The sequence below is a fragment of the Lissotriton vulgaris genome, chromosome 4_1, assembly GCF_964263255.1.
Source record: "Lissotriton vulgaris chromosome 4_1, aLisVul1.2, whole genome shotgun sequence".
Classification (NCBI taxonomy): domain Eukaryota; kingdom Metazoa; phylum Chordata; class Amphibia; order Caudata; family Salamandridae; genus Lissotriton; species Lissotriton vulgaris.
The window spans coordinates 749057092-749077648 of record NC_141691.1 but is presented as its reverse complement, the minus strand read 5'-3'; the positions used below and the strand labels follow the sequence as shown (position 1 = coordinate 749077648).

At 45.5% G+C, this 20557-nt stretch overlaps 1 protein-coding gene across 4 annotated transcripts in view; it reads left to right on the top strand.

The window, feature by feature from the left end:
• The window catches only part of EXOC2 (exocyst complex component 2), a 1143674-nt gene that overhangs the window by 673308 nt on the left and 449809 nt on the right, over nt 1–20557 (top strand). For all 4 annotated transcript variants that reach the window (XM_086965054.1, XM_086965056.1, XM_086965057.1 and 1 more), the window contains 2 exons: nt 8102–8170; nt 8305–8462. In XM_086965054.1, the coding sequence (XP_086821180.1) occupies nt 8102–8170; nt 8305–8462 (227 nt within the window). The remainder of the gene's footprint in view (nt 1–8101; nt 8171–8304; nt 8463–20557) is intronic.

Here is a 20557-nt window from a genome sequence, read left to right as displayed (position 1 = left end):
AATGGGGGTTTTCAATTGTGTTATGGGTTATGGTTTTGATGCCACCGGAAAGGGGGGTATTAGCAGAATGCGTAGGGTCCGGGAGGCAATACTCGAAATGGCGAGATTACAATTTTTACAAGATGATTGGAGGCAAATTAATCCATCCACTCCTGGGTATACATACTACTCAACTCCACACAAATCATATTCCAGAATTGACATGACCTGTATTTCTTTTTTGATAGTTTAATTTTAGATATAGAAACAGCAATATGTCCTCGGGTAACATCTGATCACAATCCCATACTACTATCCTTTATGGCTACATCTGCGGGTAAAAATATTAGACCATTTTCTTTTCTTAGGTACTTGCTAAACAATTGTGAATATGTATCCAATATTCTGCAGCAATCAGAGCTATTTTTTAGGGAAAAACCTGGGACAGCATCCCCATTGATTGTCTAGGACACGATAAAAGCTTTCATCAGAGGCATCACCCAGCAATACATATGGCGACAAAACAAATTAAGAAAAGGACAAATGGAGTCATTGCTTTACGTGACATTGAAAAACAACATGTTGAGGCGATGTCACGACTTCAGACAGTCCAATACCAGTTTGTTCTCTCCTTGCTGGATGCAAGAATGGCAGTGAAAAGGTCTTTGAAGGGAATAAATAGCGACTAGGTATAGTAAACACCGTATGGAGCAATATGAATATGGAGAGCATGTTGGCAAGATCTTAGCTTATCAGGCTGCAGAGGCTAAAGTTCAAACTAAGATCAAATCCATAAAGGGGGCAGATGGTACCCTACATACTCATACTTCCGCTATCCTGGAGCAGTTCTCAGTTTTCTATCAGAAGCTTTATTCATCTACCCTTAAACCTGACAAAGAGGATATGGCACAATATCTTATAGATTGAAATCTTTCAGCCTTGGATGAGGCTCATGCAACTTTATTAGATAGCGCAGTGTCGTTGGAAGAGATAGGATTGGCAATATCGGCATTGCCTTCATGGAAATCCGCAGGGGTAAACTCAATACCCATAGAATTTTATAACGTTTTTAAAAGCGCACTGCTTATTCCATTTAGCCTGGTCATTCAATATGGTGGCAGTAGTGGGAGGACGCCTGAATCATGGAAAATGACCCAGATTGTTTTTTTTTCCTTAAAAAAGGAAAGGCACCCACAGACTGTGGATCATACCGATCCATTTCTCTCATAAATACGGACGCTAAGATCTTTTAAAAACTTTTGCCAAATCGTCTTGCCCCATTGATGCCAGGATTAGTGTCTGAAAACCAACATGTATTCATACCTGGCAGAGATACGACTGCTCATGTAAACATGGCCATTGGGGCTTTTGATTCTGTTGAAAAAGAGGGGGTGGGTCTTGGTATGATTCTTCTAGATGCCGAAAAGCCTTTTGACAAGGTTGGGTAGGAATTCTTGTGGGCCACATTAAGTGCACTCAGACTTGGTTGGCAGTTTAGACAGTGGGTGCAAGCCTTATATGTTAAACCTCAAGATAGGTTGTCATATTCAGGGTCATACTCAATTCCATTTGATATCTATTGCGGCACAAGACCGGGGTGCCCCCTCTCCCCATTATTATTTGCTCTTTATATAGCCCTCTTTATAAGCACTCTGCAAGCATGTATACATATAAATCCTCTAACTGCTGCGTCCAGCAGGCTTAAGATCATGGCTTATGCAGATGACCTCGCGATTTTTTCTACTAATCTAGCTGAGGCAATTCCAGCTGTAGAGATAGCCGCAACTGATTTCAGCCAGATGTCTGGCTACAAATTAAATATTAATAAAACACAGGTGCTCATTAATTTTAAACCTGAATCTCCAATCTCGGGGGTATGCACTACAGTTACGTATCTGTGGATTAGGATTTCAGACAAAGTGGCTCAAATTATAAACCTTAACTCTATTCCACTATTGGACAAAACTATCAAATTATTAAAGAACTGGCACAAGCTTCCTATAGGACTCTTAGGGAGATGCAACTTAATAAAAATGAAAATATTACCTACGTTTTTATATTTGTTTAGATCTATCCCTTTGCGCGTATCTAACATATTTTTAAAAAAGCTGGGCGGGGTACTCTGTAGCTTTATATGTGGTTTTAGGAAATCTAGACGCGCGATTGATTTGCTCAAATCCCCTTATAATCAAGGCGGCTTAGGCCTATCAGACTCTAAAACTTACTTCTGGGCAGCGTTCGCTGGGCGTTTTCATAGTCTCTTGGGGATCGACCACAGAGATTCTTTATACCAGCTGATTCTAGGAGATGACAGTCAATTATTTTTATTTCGCACTACTGACCCAAACTACTTTAAATGGGTCTGATTCAAGACAATTAGGGACAGTATTTATATATGGCGGGCGATGGCTCTAAAAAGTAATCTTTCGTTACTACATAATAGGCTCCCATTGTGGGGGAACCCAATGTTCCTGATGTGTTTGTTTCATGATCAATTGGCTAAATCTTGGTCCAAATATGGGATTACTTATTTGGGGACCTATACGATGTGAGGGGAATTAAGTCATTTGAAACTTTACGACTTTATCATAAACTACCTGCTAATTTTCTGTGTAAATATTTGCTGATTAGGGACTTTTGGGGGAAAAACTTGGGGTTAAATGTGATATCTCAATCTATGATCTGGGACGGTGTATATGGGGGGAACAAAATAAGTCTCTAATTGGTGACATGTATAAGCATTTGTCCAATTTTAAGTTGGATTGATGCGAAAAATTAGCAACACGCTGGAGCCAAGTACTGAGTATAGACGTAACACCTGGCATGATCAAACAGGCCCAGGGTACCATAAGTGACTCAGTGAGCTTACAGTTACAGCAATTCCGCACAGTATGTATCCTCTATTATACGCCTGAAAGGATAGCTAAATGGGCTGAAGGGGACAATTTCAGAGAAAAGACTAAATGCCCCAAATGCGGGATTCATGCAGCTAATCTGATCCACATGTTTATAGAATGTCCGGAATTGCAGACTTATTGGCAGAAGATTGGTCAGGTGTTTTTTCTAAATTAGGATTGGGCCCCTCATTTACTTGCTTAGAAATGATGCTGGGTTATAAGGCAGATAAACTAGCTCTGACACAACTTTTTTCAATTATGATGGTAGCTGCAAGATTAGCTATTGCTCGGGCTTGGGTTTCCCCGTCCCCGCCATCTATTGGGGAATGGTTGACCTTCATTAGGCAAACATTTTCCCTAGAAGCTGCCCAGGCTATTTACTGACCTATTTGATGGTAATAAAACATTTTACATTTTAAAAAAGGAATTATGTGTTAGGATGTGGATTACATGTATGTGGATTGCTGGTATGTGGCATAGACTGCATTTATGTGAGGATGTATTTATTTTATATTGAGTAGAGTGTAATTATGTGGAGCTGAGTGGTATTATGTGGAGTGTAATAATGTTGTGTGTTTCAGAACTGTGTCATTAAATTGTGTTGGGTGGAATTATGTGGTATGGCTTGAAGTGGTACTATATGGCATGTTGTGGAGTACTACTTTATGGCGTGTAATTATGTGGCATGTTGCAAAACAGAATTTTTGTGTAAAGTGTAATTATGTGTTTTGGAATAGAGTGTAAATATGTTGCGTGAAATGTAGGTTAAAGTGTAATTACGTGTAGTGAAATTACATTGAGTTGAATTAGGTTGTGTGGAGTGTAATTATATGTTTTGGAGTGGAATTATGTGTAGTTTGTTATTGGTTGTAATTGTGTGGCTTGGAGTGGAATGATGTGGTGTGGAAGTGTGTGTAGTTGAATTTAGTGGCATGTTATTATCAGATGTTAGAGTGTAATGGATTTAAGAGGAATGGATTGGAGGGTAAGGATATCTGTATACGTGTGATATTTACCAATGTTTGCAAGGATGTTGTGTGGCCACATATATGCACTATCCAGAAGCCAAACCCTCTAAATTGGTGAAAGAGTGTTCTGAGAAGGTAGTGGAGCATTTGCATAATGGAAGTTTTAGCTAGCCATTAATTGGACTATTCTTTGGGTAGAGAAAAAGGGTGTTAAAGGATAAAGGAACCATCCAAGTTGTGGACAAAGGAAGTAAGGGTACAAACACTATTTAACAGTTCACTCCACCAGTATGTACATTCGGATCGCAGGCCACTGAACAATACATTGAAGGGAAAAGAATTTCCGATCTTACTCTGTAATCCTATTTGCCAGCTTGGTGCACATAGCCATCGAGTTCTCTTGAGAAGATCCTGTAGCCTCTCCTCGTTGCTTACAGGGCGGACTCCAGGACGGTGCGCCTGGTGTAGCCGGACCTGGCGCTGACCTTGGGGACGTGTGAAATAGCAGGGATTTTAAAAGCCCCCAGTGCAGAGTTCCTTGAGTGTCTAGAGGTTTTTAGGTAACAATAAAAATGTAGAGATTAGTTTGGTGATTAATGTTCCTGCAGGAGAGAGATAGGAGTTTTATATAGTGGCTGTTTCCACTAATGCTACAGTAGCACAGAGGATTAAGATGCCTGCTGCAAAGAACATGCCCTTGTGTGCTCAGTCGTTTTCAGGCAACAGCAAGTAGCAGAGACATTGACTCCCTGCCTAGAACGGAAGTAAGACTGAGAAAGGCCTGGCACTGATAGCAGCAAGGAACTGGGGAGTAAGCAGGCACATCGCCAGTTTGGGAGTGAGCGAGGCGTTGTTCATGGAGGCCCGGGGGAGCCCGAGCCTGCAGGCTGCCAGCCCCAGAATTCAGCCGCCTTCCACGGGGTATCTTCAACTCCTTTTCCTGGAGCCTCCAGGACTAAAACACCCAGTTCAGAGAACTTTGAAAAAAAAGAGTTGGGCGAGCCGCGCAAAACAAAGGCGCGCGGCTGCCATTGTTTGTCGAAGATGAAGCGTGCAGCTCACCTTGCGGCTTAAAAAAGCATTTAATATTGAAAAAAAATTGGTGGGCAGCCACGCAGAAGAAAAAGGTGCGCAGCCGCCATTATTAAAAATAAATTGTGCGGCACGCCACACTGTTTAAAAAATATACAGAGATACCATGTACACAGCTGTGGAGAGGGGAGGGTAGGAAGCGTGTTTAAAAGATAATAATCGGGCGCCTGGCTAAGGCAGGAAAATACGTGAACTCTGCTTTTCGAAAGACACTGTTGTGCCTGCAACAGCATCTAGGAAAAATTTACTTAGAAAATAGTGCTCACCAACTGTAAATAAAACATATCGAGTAATAACACATGTAACAGGGCCAGTCCTTATGGGAGGTTACAACAGGAGAAAATGAGGTACTAAGGAGGGACTACTAAGCCTTTTAACCAATGATAACCCGCTATTTACGGAGGACTGCAACAGGAGCCAATTAAAAAGATTGTCAGAAAGCGGGTAGAGCTTAATGCCCTTATCTTGAATACAGCATGTCTCGCAGAACGCGAGATCTAACAAAACACAATCTTTTAGTAAAGGCAACGTGTCTGGCTTTTCTTGTAGTGCCTGAAGTAGCCACACGATGGTGCAATTACTACATGCATTCACATTGTGAAGCAGAGTATTGATATAGCTGCTTCATCTGTGACAGTGATTTTCGATGGCACGTGTAACATCAAGTGACAGAAGTAAATATTTACTATTGTTTTCTCTGTATGTATATATGCATACAGTATTTGTATAGCAAGAACCTAGCTATAAAAGCAGTGAAGCTCTGTAGAGGGTCAAAGGCGAGCAAACAGTCAACGAGGAATAGGAGCGGTAGCTGCCTATTTGACTGTTACTGCATTGTGATGTATTAGTTAAAATATGCATATTCAAATCTTTTCTAAATTGAACAGTGTTGTTGCAATCATTATTGATACTGGGATGTTTCTTCCGAATCCTTGGTGCGTAAATGGAAAAGGTCTGCTGTCCTGTATTTTTTATTTTGCAAAGTTCTTAGTCTCCAGTCTGATGATGATCTGACTGCGGGTGTGCCCAGAGCCACTAGAGTTTGTGAGCTGATCTTCATGATAAACGGTGGTGATGGCTGGTCATGATGGCTTTTCAAAATGTTGCAACTGGTTTTGAAGATGTTCCGTCCAGCCATGTGAGCCAAAGAAGTTTGCATCAGGATGGAGGTGACCTGATCATATTTCTTCTGGTCCTGGATGAGATAAGCTGTGGCATGTATAATGCACTTAAGGCGTGTCAGTGTGAAATCTGTGAGGCCATGGAGCAGAGCATTACAGCCATCCAGATGCAAGAGTAGGAGGCTGCCTTTGTTTTTTTCCGCAATGTGTCCTTTGAGGGTTAAGTTGGTGACCAGGGTGAATCTAAGTTACGTGGTATTTTGTGAAAGTGGGGTTTACAGCTGTAAAGGTTCATGTCATTGAGCCAGTTTCGTACTATTTCTTGCTTTTTGTTCTTGAGAAATAACAGGAATTCTGTCTTATTTGGGTTGCGCTTCGGGTATGCACTGGACATCAAGCTTCAGATGAACTGCATGTGTTATTTTTAGGTGTTGCATGTATGGAGCCTATTGATAATTCTTGATAATGTTATCTGGGAGTTGAGCCTACAGGGTCTCCATGTAGAGGATGAAGATGACAGGAGACAGTATGGAACTCGGGGGGACTACACAGGTGACGGGGATCTTTTGAGACTTTGGGTGCCTGTGTGAATAAAATGATGTTGATTGAAATGTTAGGAGGACAACCAGGATCTTGCCAGCTGAGAGGTCCAGCAGTATCAGGAGGTGGGTTCATCTTCATCTGGTCATGGGGGTTTCATCTACGATGTGTAAAATGTTATGTTATGAGTTTTATATAGGGCACCGCTGCCAAAGCAAAGGGAAGTGCCAGTGCTCCATGCTGAAGCGTGATCTGAAGCCAGACTGGTAGTAATGTAGGAAATGGTCAGCCTTGATCTGATCTTGGAGTTGTGCTTTGAACTTAATCTCATCAATAAAGGTTAGGTGAATGATGAGCAAGTATTTGGTAAGGTCATTAGGGTCTCATGTAGGTTTCACCAGGAGTATTGGAGTGTCTACTTGTCTTGGAGATTCTGGGAAAGGTGCCGTAAGTTGAAGGGGCAGTGACAGTGGTGAATAGGAGTGAGAGAGAATGTCCCAGGAGACAGCTTTGATGAAAGACCAGGGTAAGACAGTATCTTCGCAGGAAAAGTCTTTGAGAGAGCTGAGTATGTTAGCAATATATGTGAGAAATAGAGCTTAGAAGGATGACCATTATGTGAATTACCAAGAAAGACTAGGCGTAGGAGGAGAAGCAGGCTTTGAGTTGTTGATGTACTTTTGGATCTCCTTATTTAAGAAGTGGTTAATGGCATTGCACTTGTCTGTGAAGTGTGCAATCGGTATGGGTTTGATGCAGTATTTGATTGTCTTGAAAAGTGTTGTGCGTCTGTTGGTAGCTTCTTTGATGGTGTTGGTATAGTAGTACTTTGCTTTGACTGATACGATGAGCTGTCTGTATGTTGCACAGAGGGAATTCAGTATCATGAATTCATCGAAAGTTCTATTTTTCATCTGTTTTCTCTATCCTTTAAGTGGATGAAGAGTTTATTGTCAAGTGTGGATTCCAGAGTCCCAGGGTGCTGAACGTTATGGTTTGTCCTTGCATGTTTTCAGTGGACTGCCATTGTTTTCTTGTTCTGTCAGACACAATCATTGTGATCTTTTTCTCAAAGTTTAAAAGATGTGAGGAAAGCATGTTCCTCTGGAATAATTTTGCTGTTTTATTTAATGGATATGACGATAGACTCTACCCTGGGTCATTAACTAACTGGAAGTGACCTTCCTTGCGTTATATAGCCTAAACAGTGAAAGAAATGTTGAATAAGATTACTTTATGCAGGAACTTGCCATTCTTTAACAAAGCTGAATTGATTATAAACTATTTCTCAAGTTGACGTAACTATCAGAATCTTTTTCAAGTAAAATGTATTTGCTGTTAACTGTGACATCATTACCCTTACCTAATTGTAGTTATAGAGTGTTTGTTTTTTATGCCACATCGAAAAGAGGGGTCTCTTTGAAAGCTTTGCCTCACTTAAAGATTGTGGTTTTGGTATAGTTATATGTACCTTTTTCATTTTATGTTTTCTTGTTTTGGACAGACTGCTGAAAAATCTGGTCAGATTGAAAAGTCAAAGAAGAATGCACGACAAAGACAAAGTGACTTCAAGGTGAGCTGACATGTTGGCGTGCACATATGGCCTTGAAGCAATGGCTGAAGGAGCACATTATATTCTGGCTAAGTGACTTTTTTTCTCCATGGGGGCTCCTTTGCTAAAGTCTCCTTTTTCTGTTTTTTTTACAGAAAATGATACAAGAAGTGATGCAGTCCCTTGTTAAACTTATTCGGGGGGCTTTGCTGCCTTCAAGCTTGGTAGAAGGAGAGCTAAGACTGTATGGAGGCTGGGAGATGAAAGCTGAACTGTCGGGGCACTGGTTAACCCATTCTGTTCTGACTATTCGGTATGTTAAGAGAACTTAAAGAACATAGCCTGCTCTAATAAGTGGTGGAGTTTCGTTCTTGCAACAGTTTCCTTTCATTCTAGTAGATCCAAATATGTTTAAAGTAACAGTGAGAAAGTATTCTGATTTTTGTGATGTTTACATGATTAGTATGAAATCTTGAGACCCATTTAGAGTTGTGTGGTAAATCTTTAGGTAATGACCTGAAGGGTAACTTTAATGCAGAGTGTTAAAAACTAGGTCTCGGGAGGAGCTACGTGCGGGACCAAGATGGCCGCGTGAGACCGTAGCTCCGTAGAACCCGCTCCTCCTTTAAGTCTATACTGTCTTGATCCTGCCACCCGAAAGCGAAATTCAACGGTTGAGTCGAAAAGATAATAGTAGCCGAAAATTGGGACGAAAACGGACGTTTCTACCCCTCCAGAGCGGCATTGGAAGATTTAGGCCTGACGCCTTCGGAGTCCGGGAGCTGTGGTGTGCCCGTGAGCCGGATGTTAATGCAACAACAGCGGCTTGCGACACCGGAAGCTCCGGCTCGGTTCAGACGTGGACCTCCCTATCGCCCATTGGAAAGCTGCGACATCGGAGACGACCGATGCTGCACCACAGACACAGGCTGCGTATTGTATGCACGACTGATGTGTGATACAAAGTGTGAAGTCCTGCTTCGGAACTCGAAAACGGCGGCCAATACGATCCCGCTAATGGCGTCGAAACCGGACAACGAAAAGCCCCCGTCGCGGAGTGGAAGAGGGCTGAAGAATGTACAATCCAATTAGATGGACAGATATGCACAGGCCAAGGGTTCGCCAGTGGAACGGAGGAAGTCTACGCCGCTTGGGGGAGACTCCTTGGGAGAGGCAGTGGAACCCACGTTGGCCGATGTCATGGCTGCTATCAACAAAGTACAGACTTCTATGGTGGACAAAATGGACGCATTGGACAATAAGTTGGACACAGTGAAACTGGAGTTTAACCTACTGCGAGCTGATCATGCCAAGACGAGCGAAAAAGTTAAATCGCTAGACATTAAGACATCCAGCCTAGTTGACGACATGGCGGAGGTGCAACGGGAGGTCCGGGCCTTGCAAGCGGCCCGTGAGGAAACGCGTCGAAAGCTGGACGAGTATCAAGGGCGTAATAGGAGGAATAATATCCAAATTCTTGGAATAACGGCGAAATCGGAGGATCAGGCCCCAGACGTATTTGTAGAGAACATTGTGCTGAATCACTTGAAGCCGAAGGGCCTCAGTAACTTTTTCTCGATTGAGCGGGCCCACAGAGGGCCGGGTGGCCAGCCGAGACTTTGGGCGCCTCCTCGTCCTATGATAGCTAGAGTGCTGAACTACAGAGACAGAGATGTGATCCTTCAGGCGGCACGGCACGTTCAGCAGACCCGCTTCGCTTTGAGAACACAACTTTATCCTTCTTTCCGGACTTCACCCAGGCGGTACAAAGGCAAAGACAGAGCTTTCTTCCTGTTAAAAGGAGACTGTGGGAAAAGGGACTGTGCTACTCAATGCTTTTTCCAGCGAATCTTCGGGTGGAGGTGGATGGGAGGGCATGGTTTTTTGATCATCCGGAGGCGGCATCGGACTGGTTGGACAGTACCACACGGCCTCAATCTGAGGAAAGACAGGAGGAGGCTACAGAGTAACAGTGAGACTGGATTTAACTGATCCACAAATGTCGGAGAGGGAGAGGGGTTTTCAAATGGAACTTATACATGACTGTGAATTGGGTGGTCCTATTTGGAGGGGGGGGTGAAGGGGCCGGGGTCTGAGTTCCCCCTCGTACTATCTTTAGTTAACTTGTTGGGGTAGGGCGACGGGCACACTGCGAGTTGGGGTTGGGCGCTGTCCTTATGCAGGGGTGCAGGGAGGGGGGAGGTGTGAAGGGGGTGAGGGGATATATGTTTGTTAGAGAGATTGAGTTTTTGTTTTGGTTTGAGTTGTGTATGTCTGTGCATTTATTTGACTCAGGTGACTATCCAGTTTTGATCTTTCTCATGTATGGGTTCGAAGGCACGTGAAAAAAAGGATCGTGGATGACTGTGCTGAGCTAGAACGTGAATGGTTTAGGAGATAAGATCAAGAGGGGGATGGTTAGTCAACTCATTAGGAGACACTCCCCGGATGTAGTGTTGCTGCAGGAAACCCACCTAATTGGTAACAAATGCATGGCTTTACACAGAGGGGCATACAAAATGGTGGTGAATGCGGGTTTCACATCTGGTTCCAGGGGGGTGGGTATACTGGTCAAGAACTCTCTCCCCTTCTCAGTACAGAAGACTTGGATTGATCAGCGGGGAAGATATGCAGGCATCACAGGCCAGCTTGGGAGACACAAGTTTAGTCTTCTGTCCATATATGTGCCGCCGGCCCTTCTGTCCGAGACGTTTAGAGACTTGAGTAATATATTCCTTGCGCTTCGCCTGGGCGGGCTAGTACTGGGTGGAGACTTTAACGCAGTGCTTGATGGTGAATTAGACGGCAGTCCGCCACGGGTGCTGGCGCAATCACAGAGATGGCTTTCGGAGTTCCTGTGCACTTTGGGTTTGATTGATAGCTGGCATGCGCGCAACCCCAGATCCATACAGTACTCCCATGTTTCGGCCGCGCATAGGTCCCTGTCCCGCCTTGATTATGTTTTAATTCCAGCGGCGGCGCCTTCGATTGTAGAGGTCAGATACTTGGGGAGAGGTCTATCAGACCACTCCCCGCTATGGCTTAGTCTCACGTTTGAACTTCCGGGAGCAGGTAGAGTGGCTCCTATCGGGGCGTGGAGATTGAAGGACCCTAAGATAGGAAAGTAATTCTTAAGGTGGCAGATAGCTACTTCCTAGAGAACGAGGGATCAGTGGACTCTGCCAGATCACTTTGGAAAGCTTATAAAACCGTTGTGAGGGGCGATATGTTGTCTATTGTTTCGAGGCGGAACAGGGAAGAACAGGCGGCGATTGCCAGCAAGGAGGGAGAGGTCACGCGTCTAGAGAGGCAGGTCGCAGAATCACCTACAGCGACAGACCTCCACCTACTGAGGCTCCGGGAGAAAGAATATAGAGCTTTGGCCAGGGAGAGTGCCAAGGCGCAACATAATGCGACACAGAGCCGTATATATGAACATGGCGATAAGGCCGGGAAACTGATTGCATGGCTTGAGAAGGGGGAGCGAGCGTCTAGAATACTCCCAGAATTGGATAGTCAAGAGCGAGGTTTGATTAAAGGCCCACAGGCGGTGGCAGACGAATTTGGAGAGTATTATCGGGGGATTTATGAGGCAGGGAATTATTTCACGGAACAAGACAATCGAGATATGATTAAAGATATTGTCATGCCAAGCCTTTCTGATGAAGATAAGAGCTTTCTTGACTCGGCTATCACAGATGATGAGGTCGCCCAGGCTATATGGCAAGTTAACTCTGGCAAGGCCTCAGGTCCGAACGGAATACCTATTGAGCTGTATAAGTTGAATGCCAACAGAGTAGCACCATATCTCCGCGCCATGTTTCTCGAGAGTCGAGAGAAAGGAGAGCTCCCATATGATCAGAGAGTGGCCAACGTAGCTGTTATTTATAAGCAAGCTAAGCCTAAGACATGTTGCTCCTCTTACAGGCTCATATCACTCCTCAATGTAGAGCCCGAGGTCCTGGCCAAGCTCCTTGCCACCAGATTAGCGAAGGTAATAACAACCTTGATCCATCCGGATCAATCCGGTTTTATGCCGCAGCGCAGCACAGCGTTGAATCTGCGTCTGCTGCATGGAGTACTTGGAGGGGCTTCTAAGCTTGGGGAACCAGCAGTTCTGGTGTCCTTGGACGCCACTATGGCATTCGATAGAGTGGAATGGCCATATTTATTTGCAGTTTTGATCAAGCTATGTTTTGGTGAAGAGTTTGTTAACTGGGTGCGCTTACTGTATACTAAACCGCAGGCGAGGGTAGTGGTTAACAACTGCAAATCCCGGGACTTCTCCCTTGCAAGGGGTACCAGGCAAGGGTGCCCTCTGTCGCTGTTGCTCTTTGCTTTGGCAATAGAACCGTTGGCGGCGTGGGTTCGCTGGGACATCATTATAAGCGGATTGCGCTGGACGCCGGAATGGGAGGACAAAATATTGTTATATGTAGACGATGTTCTGCTCTATCTTACTAAACCTAAGACCTCCTTCCGATATTTTCTAGATGTGCTTACTATATTTGGGAGATACTCCGGTCTAGCTATAAATTGGAACAAATCAGTACTTTATGTTCTTGCCGGAGATCCCCCGGAGGTCCCACATACATGCCCCATCCGTATAGAGAAGGACGGTTTTAAATACTTGGGAATTTGTCTCGCTCGATCCGAAACGGCACTATGATAACAATCTCTTATCTCCTCTGACTCGATGCCAGGGAGATGTGGAGCGCTGGAAGACTCTCCCACTGTTTTTGCTTGGCAGAGCAGCCCTGTTTAAAATGATGGCACTGCCATGTTTTTTATATGCCTTACAGAATGCAATGGACCGTGTACCAGCTGCTGATTTCAGAGAGATAGAGGCCCTTCAGCGGTGCCTCTTGTGGGATGGTGTGGTTCGTATAGCTTTTAACAAATTGACGCGCTCCTGGTTTGATGGCGGTATAGGGCTGCCTGACTTGCGGAGGTATTACTGGGCATCACATTTGGCCGCTTTGAACCACGTTGTGTATGGCGTCCCCGGAGATCCAGGCTATGCTATGGATAGATGTCAGGCCCCGGGTGGCAGGATAGATAGAGCATTGTATTCTAGACAGGGTAGGTTTCCCCTTACAGGTCCAACGGCACACTCCGTACGGGTGTGGCACACTGCCACCAAAAGTTTGGGCTGGGAGGGCAGACTTACATTGGCCCCTCCATTGCTTAACTCCGAAAAACTGGGAAGCCTATGGAAATCCAAAGGGTTTGATAAATGGGACCTCATTGGAATAACTCAGATTAAGGATGTGTGGGGGGAAAATTCAATACATACGTTTGACTCACTTGCAAACCAATATAGTCTCCACCAGAACGAATACTTTCGGTATTTGCAGGTGAGGCACTCGTTGTTAGCCCATATTCCTGAGGGCACGGAACTCCCCGAGGCGTTTCCTCTAGAGGACCGGGTCCTTGATGGTCATATCCCAGACAACACTATCTCCCTGATATATCGAAAATTAATTAACAATGCAGAGGACCCATTGGTTAGGCTTAGATTGCAATGGTGTGCGGATGTCCTTGAAATGGATGATAAGGACTGGACGAAGGCGCTATCCTCCCCCAAGGTAGTCGCTGTTCAGATGAGGCTTCGCCTGGTCCAACTGAAAGTGCTCCACAGAGTTTATGTTACAGGGCCGCGGCTCGTGCGAATGGGCAGAGCGTCTAGCGCAGCATGCAGGAGAGAATGTGGAGAAGGGGGTACATTGATGCATATTCTTTGGCACTGCACCTTCGTTCAAACTTATTGGGAGAAGGTTCACGAGGATTTGAGAGCTTTGCTGGGGTTGGAAGTACGTATGGAAGTTCGTAGATGCCTCTTGAATGTATGGGAACCGACGGATCTCAATGATTACCAGAAGCAATGGGTGACGTTGGCATGCATGGTGGCCAAGCGGAACATTGCGCAGTTGTGGGGCGCCCGCCAACCGCCTCAGGTGCATACATGGGAGGAGGACCTCGATTGGTGTATGATGAGAGAACGTGCTGTCTATGTTGCCAGGGGCTGCCCCCGGAAGTGGGGGAAGGTGTGGGGGGCTTGGAACCAATATCGTGGAGGCCTTTGTGAAACCCCAGGAGGAGACCCAGATACGGCAGTGCAAGAATCCCCATGATCCCGAAGTTTTCCTTCTGTTACTTACTTGATCCTGTACAGTGCCCAATGAACCGAAATGTTGTAAATTAATTGCATTCACCTGAGACCATCTTTTTCTTTTGTTTGTTTATTCTACAATAAAAACAGTTAAAAAAAAAAATTAGGTCTCTAGTCGGCAGAGGTATGCACCCTGTCCAATCAGGGACCCCAATCCTAGTCAGGGTAAATCAGATACACAATCTAAAATAACCGGCTTAACTTAAGGAGCAATGTATAAAGTATTCGTGCAACACTTAAATGACAGTAACACAGTGAACATACCACAAAAAGACTCCTCCTCAGCTTAGAATGATAGAGAATATTTATCTGACTTAAACAAGACACAAAACGACAAAAATCCAATAAGTGGAAGTCGACATTTGAATTTTTAAAGATGAAATCCAAAAACTGTGCTTAGAAGTTAGTAGCGCTAAAAGGTTACTTGAGTTTGCGCTATACTGGTGTAAATCCAAAGTTCGGCCGACCGCGAGGGAGGCCAGACCGACTACAGGACCCATGCAGGGCCCGTTGAAGGAGTACCTTAGATGGAGCAAGGGTCTGCGTCAGAGACTTGATGCGCCTGTTTTGATTCACGCAGTGGGGCCCGTGCATTGAAGTCAGGCCTCGCAGTCGGGTCTTGTGTCAACGTCATACCTCTTATGATGCTGGTGCTACATTGTCGTTGAACCTCGCAGTGTTGCCCCTATGATCGGCTCTACGTCGTCGCGGAAACTCACAGTCGGGAACTCGGATAGGCACTGTTTTGTCTTCAAACCTCGCAGTCGGGTCCTGTGTCTTCATCAAGCCACATAGGGATGTCGTTCGATGGGCTCTCCATCAGCGTCGAGCATCGAGCTATGCATGGATTTCGTCAGATCGGCTTGGCGTCGAAGGGCACTGCATCTGTTTCTATTGGCTCCAAATCGTCACTGGATCGATTTTTGTTGTAAAAACAGCTGCAGAACCCTATTTTGAGGCCCAGGACTGGAGTGGCACCTCTTGGCAGGGCAGGACTTACAGTTGCAGAGTCCAGTAGCTGTAGTAGAGTTGAAGGAAGTCTTTGGTGGCCCTGAGACTACAAAAACCAGCAAGCCCTTAAATGCACTTGGGTTTAAGGATGTAGAGAGCAGGTACATTCATTCTCAATCCTAGGTAAGAAGAAGTAGGTCAACTTAGCAAAGCAGGTAGCAAAGTGGCAGTCCCTCCTACAGCACAGCAATCAGCAGGCCAACACAGCAAAGCAGTTAGCAAAGTGGCAGTCCCTCTTGCTGCACAGCAGCTTTTCTTCCAGGCAAAATGTCATTGGTTCCAGCAAAGGTCTGATTTGGTGGTGTCAGGGGTCCTTTGAAGTGGGAGAGAATTCAGATAGACCTTTTAAGATCACAAGATCCCTGTCTTTCCTGCCCTGGCTCCAGACTCTCTACAGGGGAGTATGCAGCTCTTTGTATGGGGAGAGACACAGCGCTATTGAGGTGCTAGTGTCGGCTCTTCCCTCCAGCTGCTCCGCAATCTACCTTAGGAAGGCCCATCTGCCTGATGATGGGCCATCAAGATGCAAATGTCACACCCCGGCACCCTTTGTGTGACTGTCTAGAGGGATTGTACAAAGCCCAGCTGTCACCAATCCAGACGTGTATTCAGAGACAGGCAGAGGCACAGAATAGTTAAAGTAAGAAAATTTCAATTTTCTAAAAGTGGCATTTTCAGCCTTCCAATTTAAAATCTGACTTCACCATAATTTATGATTTTAAATTGTATTGCCAGAGACACCAAACTCCAAATCCTTATCTTTTCCCAATTTGAAATTACACTTAAAAGATGTTTCAAGTCAATCCCAATGTTAACCTATGGGATACATAGGCCTTGCAGTAGTGAAAAACAAATGTAGGTGTTTTTTACTACGAGGGCACGTAAAACTCAAAGTTGCATGTCCTATCTTTTAAGTACACTACACCCTGGCCATAGGGCTCCCTAGGGCATACCTCCGGGGCAAAATATATGTAATAGGAGATAAGGGTTGGGCCTGGCAAGTAGGTTAACTCGCCAGGTTGAAATGACAGTTTAAAACATGCTCACACAGGCTCTGCAGTGGATGACCTGAGCCATGTTTGACCGACTACTGAAGTGGGTGGCACAATCCGTGCTGCAGGTCCACTAGTAGCATTTAATTTACAGGCCCCTGGCATATATTGTACACTTTTCTAAGGACTTAAATGTGCCAATTGTAGATAAGCCAATGTTACCAGGTTTTGAGCACAGAGAATATGCACTTTAGCACTGGTTAGCAGGGGTAAAGTGCCTAGAATCCTAGAGCCAACAAAAACGAATTCAGCAAAAATGGGTGGAGGAAGGCAAAATGTTTTTGGGTGACCCTGCTTAAAGGGTCATTACCAACACGGAATATTACATCTGCATTGAGTATTCACAGCAATTATATCAGCAACAACAAACAGTAAGAATGTTATTGTTTATTTTTCTGATTTTACTTGCATTTGGTTTCCACAAGCACTTTGCTGCTGAAAACTGTTAATAGTATTTCTGTGAGTCCGTGCTCTATTACTGCCATAGTACTACATCATTCCTGTCATTTCACAGGACTAGTAAGTATGTGCGATAATTGAGTGTCCACATGTTATTGACCGATAATCCCCTAACCACAGTGCTCTGAAGAAGGTTTTCTAAAAATGGTAACAATCAGTCACTGTAAATGTTTTGCAGTCTCTGTCTGTCTTACCTGTGAACTATTATTAAAGTTCTTATATGATTTTCCAGTGAGTTCTAACTGATTGGAAAGTTACTGCAAAGCATGAAAACAAGTTCACAGAAACTTGAAATCGAGGATGGTTGATAAAAGAGGATCAATTCCTGTCCGTGCTTGAAGTGAGGTGTGTGAAATAAAATGTTGAACTTGTGATACTGCTCACTGACATACGTTCACCTGATCCACAGATCATGTGAAATATTTGAAGTTTTCGGATTTCTCTGATTGTGACTTACAAAAGAGATGTAGTTGATAATGAACAGAAGTGGTTTCTAGCCAGAGGATCTGTTGATTAATTATGAGAGTACTCAGAGATGATCTTACACATACAACTTGCTCTTGTCACATAGTTTCCTCAAACAGATTTGACCTTAGGCCAATGTGTTGTAAATGTAGTGCTTTTATTCCAAATTAGCGGTGCAAAAGGGGGTGGTGATGGACGGAGGATCTGAATCAATCAAACACTCACACCCAGTCAAAGGATCTGGGTTTAATCCATCACCGTTCTTTAGCCCACTCTGCCACCCCAGTTCAGACATGGCTATATGCAAATCAGTCTGACCCTGTGCCTCATGGGAACAGTCCAGCCCGAACTGCCAAGCCATGCCTTCCCTGGACCGGAAACAAGCTTCCGAGGACCGGTTTCTGGCATTCCTGCCGTCTTCAGCCCGGCTTTTTTGAATCCAGTGGTGTGGAGAGCATGGGACTCACGTCTGAGCATACCCATCCCACTCGGGTGACAAATGCAAAAACCACAGTTGATGGACAGAATGCAGAACAATGTCATACATTCACCCCAGTACAGAGATCTGGGCCTAAATCCATCGTTTTTTTTGCACTCCACACCACCCCAGTTCAGACATGGCCATATGCAAATCAGTCTGACCCTGTGCCTCATGGGAACAGTCCAGCCCGAACTGCCAAGCCATGCCTTCCCTGGACCGGAAACAAGCTTCCGAGGACCGGTTTCTGGCATTCCAGCCGTCTTCAGCCTTGCTTTCTTGAATCCAGTGGTTGGAGAGCATGGGACTCACGTCAGAGCATACCCATCCCACTCGGGGTGACAAATGCAAAAACCACAGTTGATGGACAGAATGTAGAACAATATAATACATTCACCCCAGTACAGAGATCTGGGCCTAAATCCATAGTTTTTTTGCACTCCACACCACCCCAGTTCAGACATGGCCACATGCAAATCAGTCTGACCCTGTGCCTCATGGGAACAGTCCAGCCCGAACTGCCAAGCCATGCCTTCCCTGGACTGGAAACAAGCTTTTCCGAGGACCGGTTTCTGGCATTCCAACCATCTTCAGCCCGGCTTTCTTGAATCCAGTGGTGTGGAGAGCATGGGACTCACGTCTGAGCATACCCATCCCACTCGGGGTGTCAAATACAAAAACTACAGTTGATGTACAGAATGCAGAACAATGTCATACATTCACCCCAGTACAGAGATCTGGGCCTAAATCCATCGTTTTTTTGCACTCCACACCACCCCAGTTCAGACATGGCCATATGCAAATCAGTCTGACCCTGTGCCTCATGGGAACAGTCCCGCCAGAACTGCCAAGCCATGCCTTCCCTGGACCAGAAACAAGCTTCCGAGGACCGGTTTCTGGCATTCCAGCCGTATTCAGCCCAGCTTTCTTGAATCCAGTAGTGTGGAGAGCATGGGACTCACGTCTGAGCACACCCATCCCACTCGGGGTGACAATTGCAAAAACCACAGTTGATGGACAGAATGCAGAACAATGTCATACATTCACCCCAGTACAGAGATCTGGGCCTAAATCCATCGTTTTTTTGCACTCCACACCACCCCAGTTCAGACATGGCCATATGCAAATCAGTCTGACACTGTGCCTCATGGGAACAGTCCAGCCCGAACTGCCAAGCCATGCCTTCCCTGGACCGGAAACAAGCTTCCGAGGACCGGTTTCTGGCATTCCAGCCGTCTTCAGCCCGGCTTTCTTGAATCCAGTGGTGTGGAGAGCATGGGACTCAAGTGTGAGCATACCCATCCCACTCGGGGTGACAAATGCAAAAACCACAGTTGATGGACAGAATGCAGAACAATGTCATACATTCACCCCAGTACAGAGATCTGGGCCTAAATCCATTGTTTTTTTGCACTCCACACCACCCCAGTTCAGACATGGCCATATGCAAATCAGTCTGACCCTGTGCCTCATGGGAACAGTCCAGCCCGAACTGCCAAGCCATGCCTTCCCTGGACTGGAAACAAGCTTCTGAGGACCGGTTTCTGGCATTCCAGCCGTCTTCAGCCCGGCTTTCTTGAATCCAGTGGTTGGAGAGCATGGGACTCACATCTGAGCATACCCATCCCACTCGGGGTGACAAATGCAAAAACCACAGTTGATGGACAGAATGTAGAACAATGTCATACATTCACCCCAGTACAGAGATCTGGGCCTAAATCTATTGTTTTTTTGCACTCCACACCACCCCAGTTCCGACATGGCCACATGCAAATCAGTCTGACCCTGTGCCTCATGGGAACAGTCCAGCGCGAACTGCCAAGCCATGCCTTCCCTGGACTGGAAACAAGCTTCCGAGGACCGGTTTCTGGCATTCCAACCATCTTCAGCCCGGCTTTCTTGAATCCAGTGGTGTGGAGAGCATGGGACTCACGTCCGAGCATACCCATCCCTCTCGGGGTGGCTATTGCAAAAACCACAGTTGATGGACAGAATGCAGAACAATGTCATACGTTCACCCCAGTACAGAGATCTGGGCCTAAATCCATCGTTTTTTTGCACTCCACACCACCCCAGTTCAGACATGGCCATATGCAAATCAGTCTGACCCTGTGCCTCATGGGAACAGTCCAGCCCGAACTGCCCAGCCATGCCTTCCCTGGACCAGAAACAAGCTTCCGAGGACCGGTTTCTGGCATTCCAGCCGTATTCAGCCCAGCTTTCTTGAATCCAGTAGTGTGGAGAGCATGGGACTCACGTCTGAGCACACCCATCCCACTCGGGGTGGCAATTGCAAAAACCACAGTTGATGGACAGAATGCAGAACAATGTCATACATTCACCCCAGTACAGAGATCTGGGCCTAAATCCATCGTTTTTTTGCACTCCACACCACCCCAGTTCAGACATGGCCACATGCAAATCAGTCTGACCCTGTGCCTCATGGGAACAGTCCAGCCCGAACTGCCAAGCCATGCCTTCCCTGGACTGGAAACAAGCTTCCGAGGACCGGTTTCTGGCATTCCAACCATCTTCAGCCCATCTTTCTTGAATCCAGTGGTGTGGAGAGCATGGGACTCACGTCCGAGCATACCCATCCCACTCGGGGTGTCAAATACAAAAACCACAGTTGATGTACAGAATGCAGAACAATGTCATACATTCACCCCAGTACAGAGATCTGGGCCTAAATCCATCGTTTTTTTGCACTCCACACCACCCCAGTTCAGACATGGCCATATGCAAATCAGTCTGACCCTGTGCCTCATGGG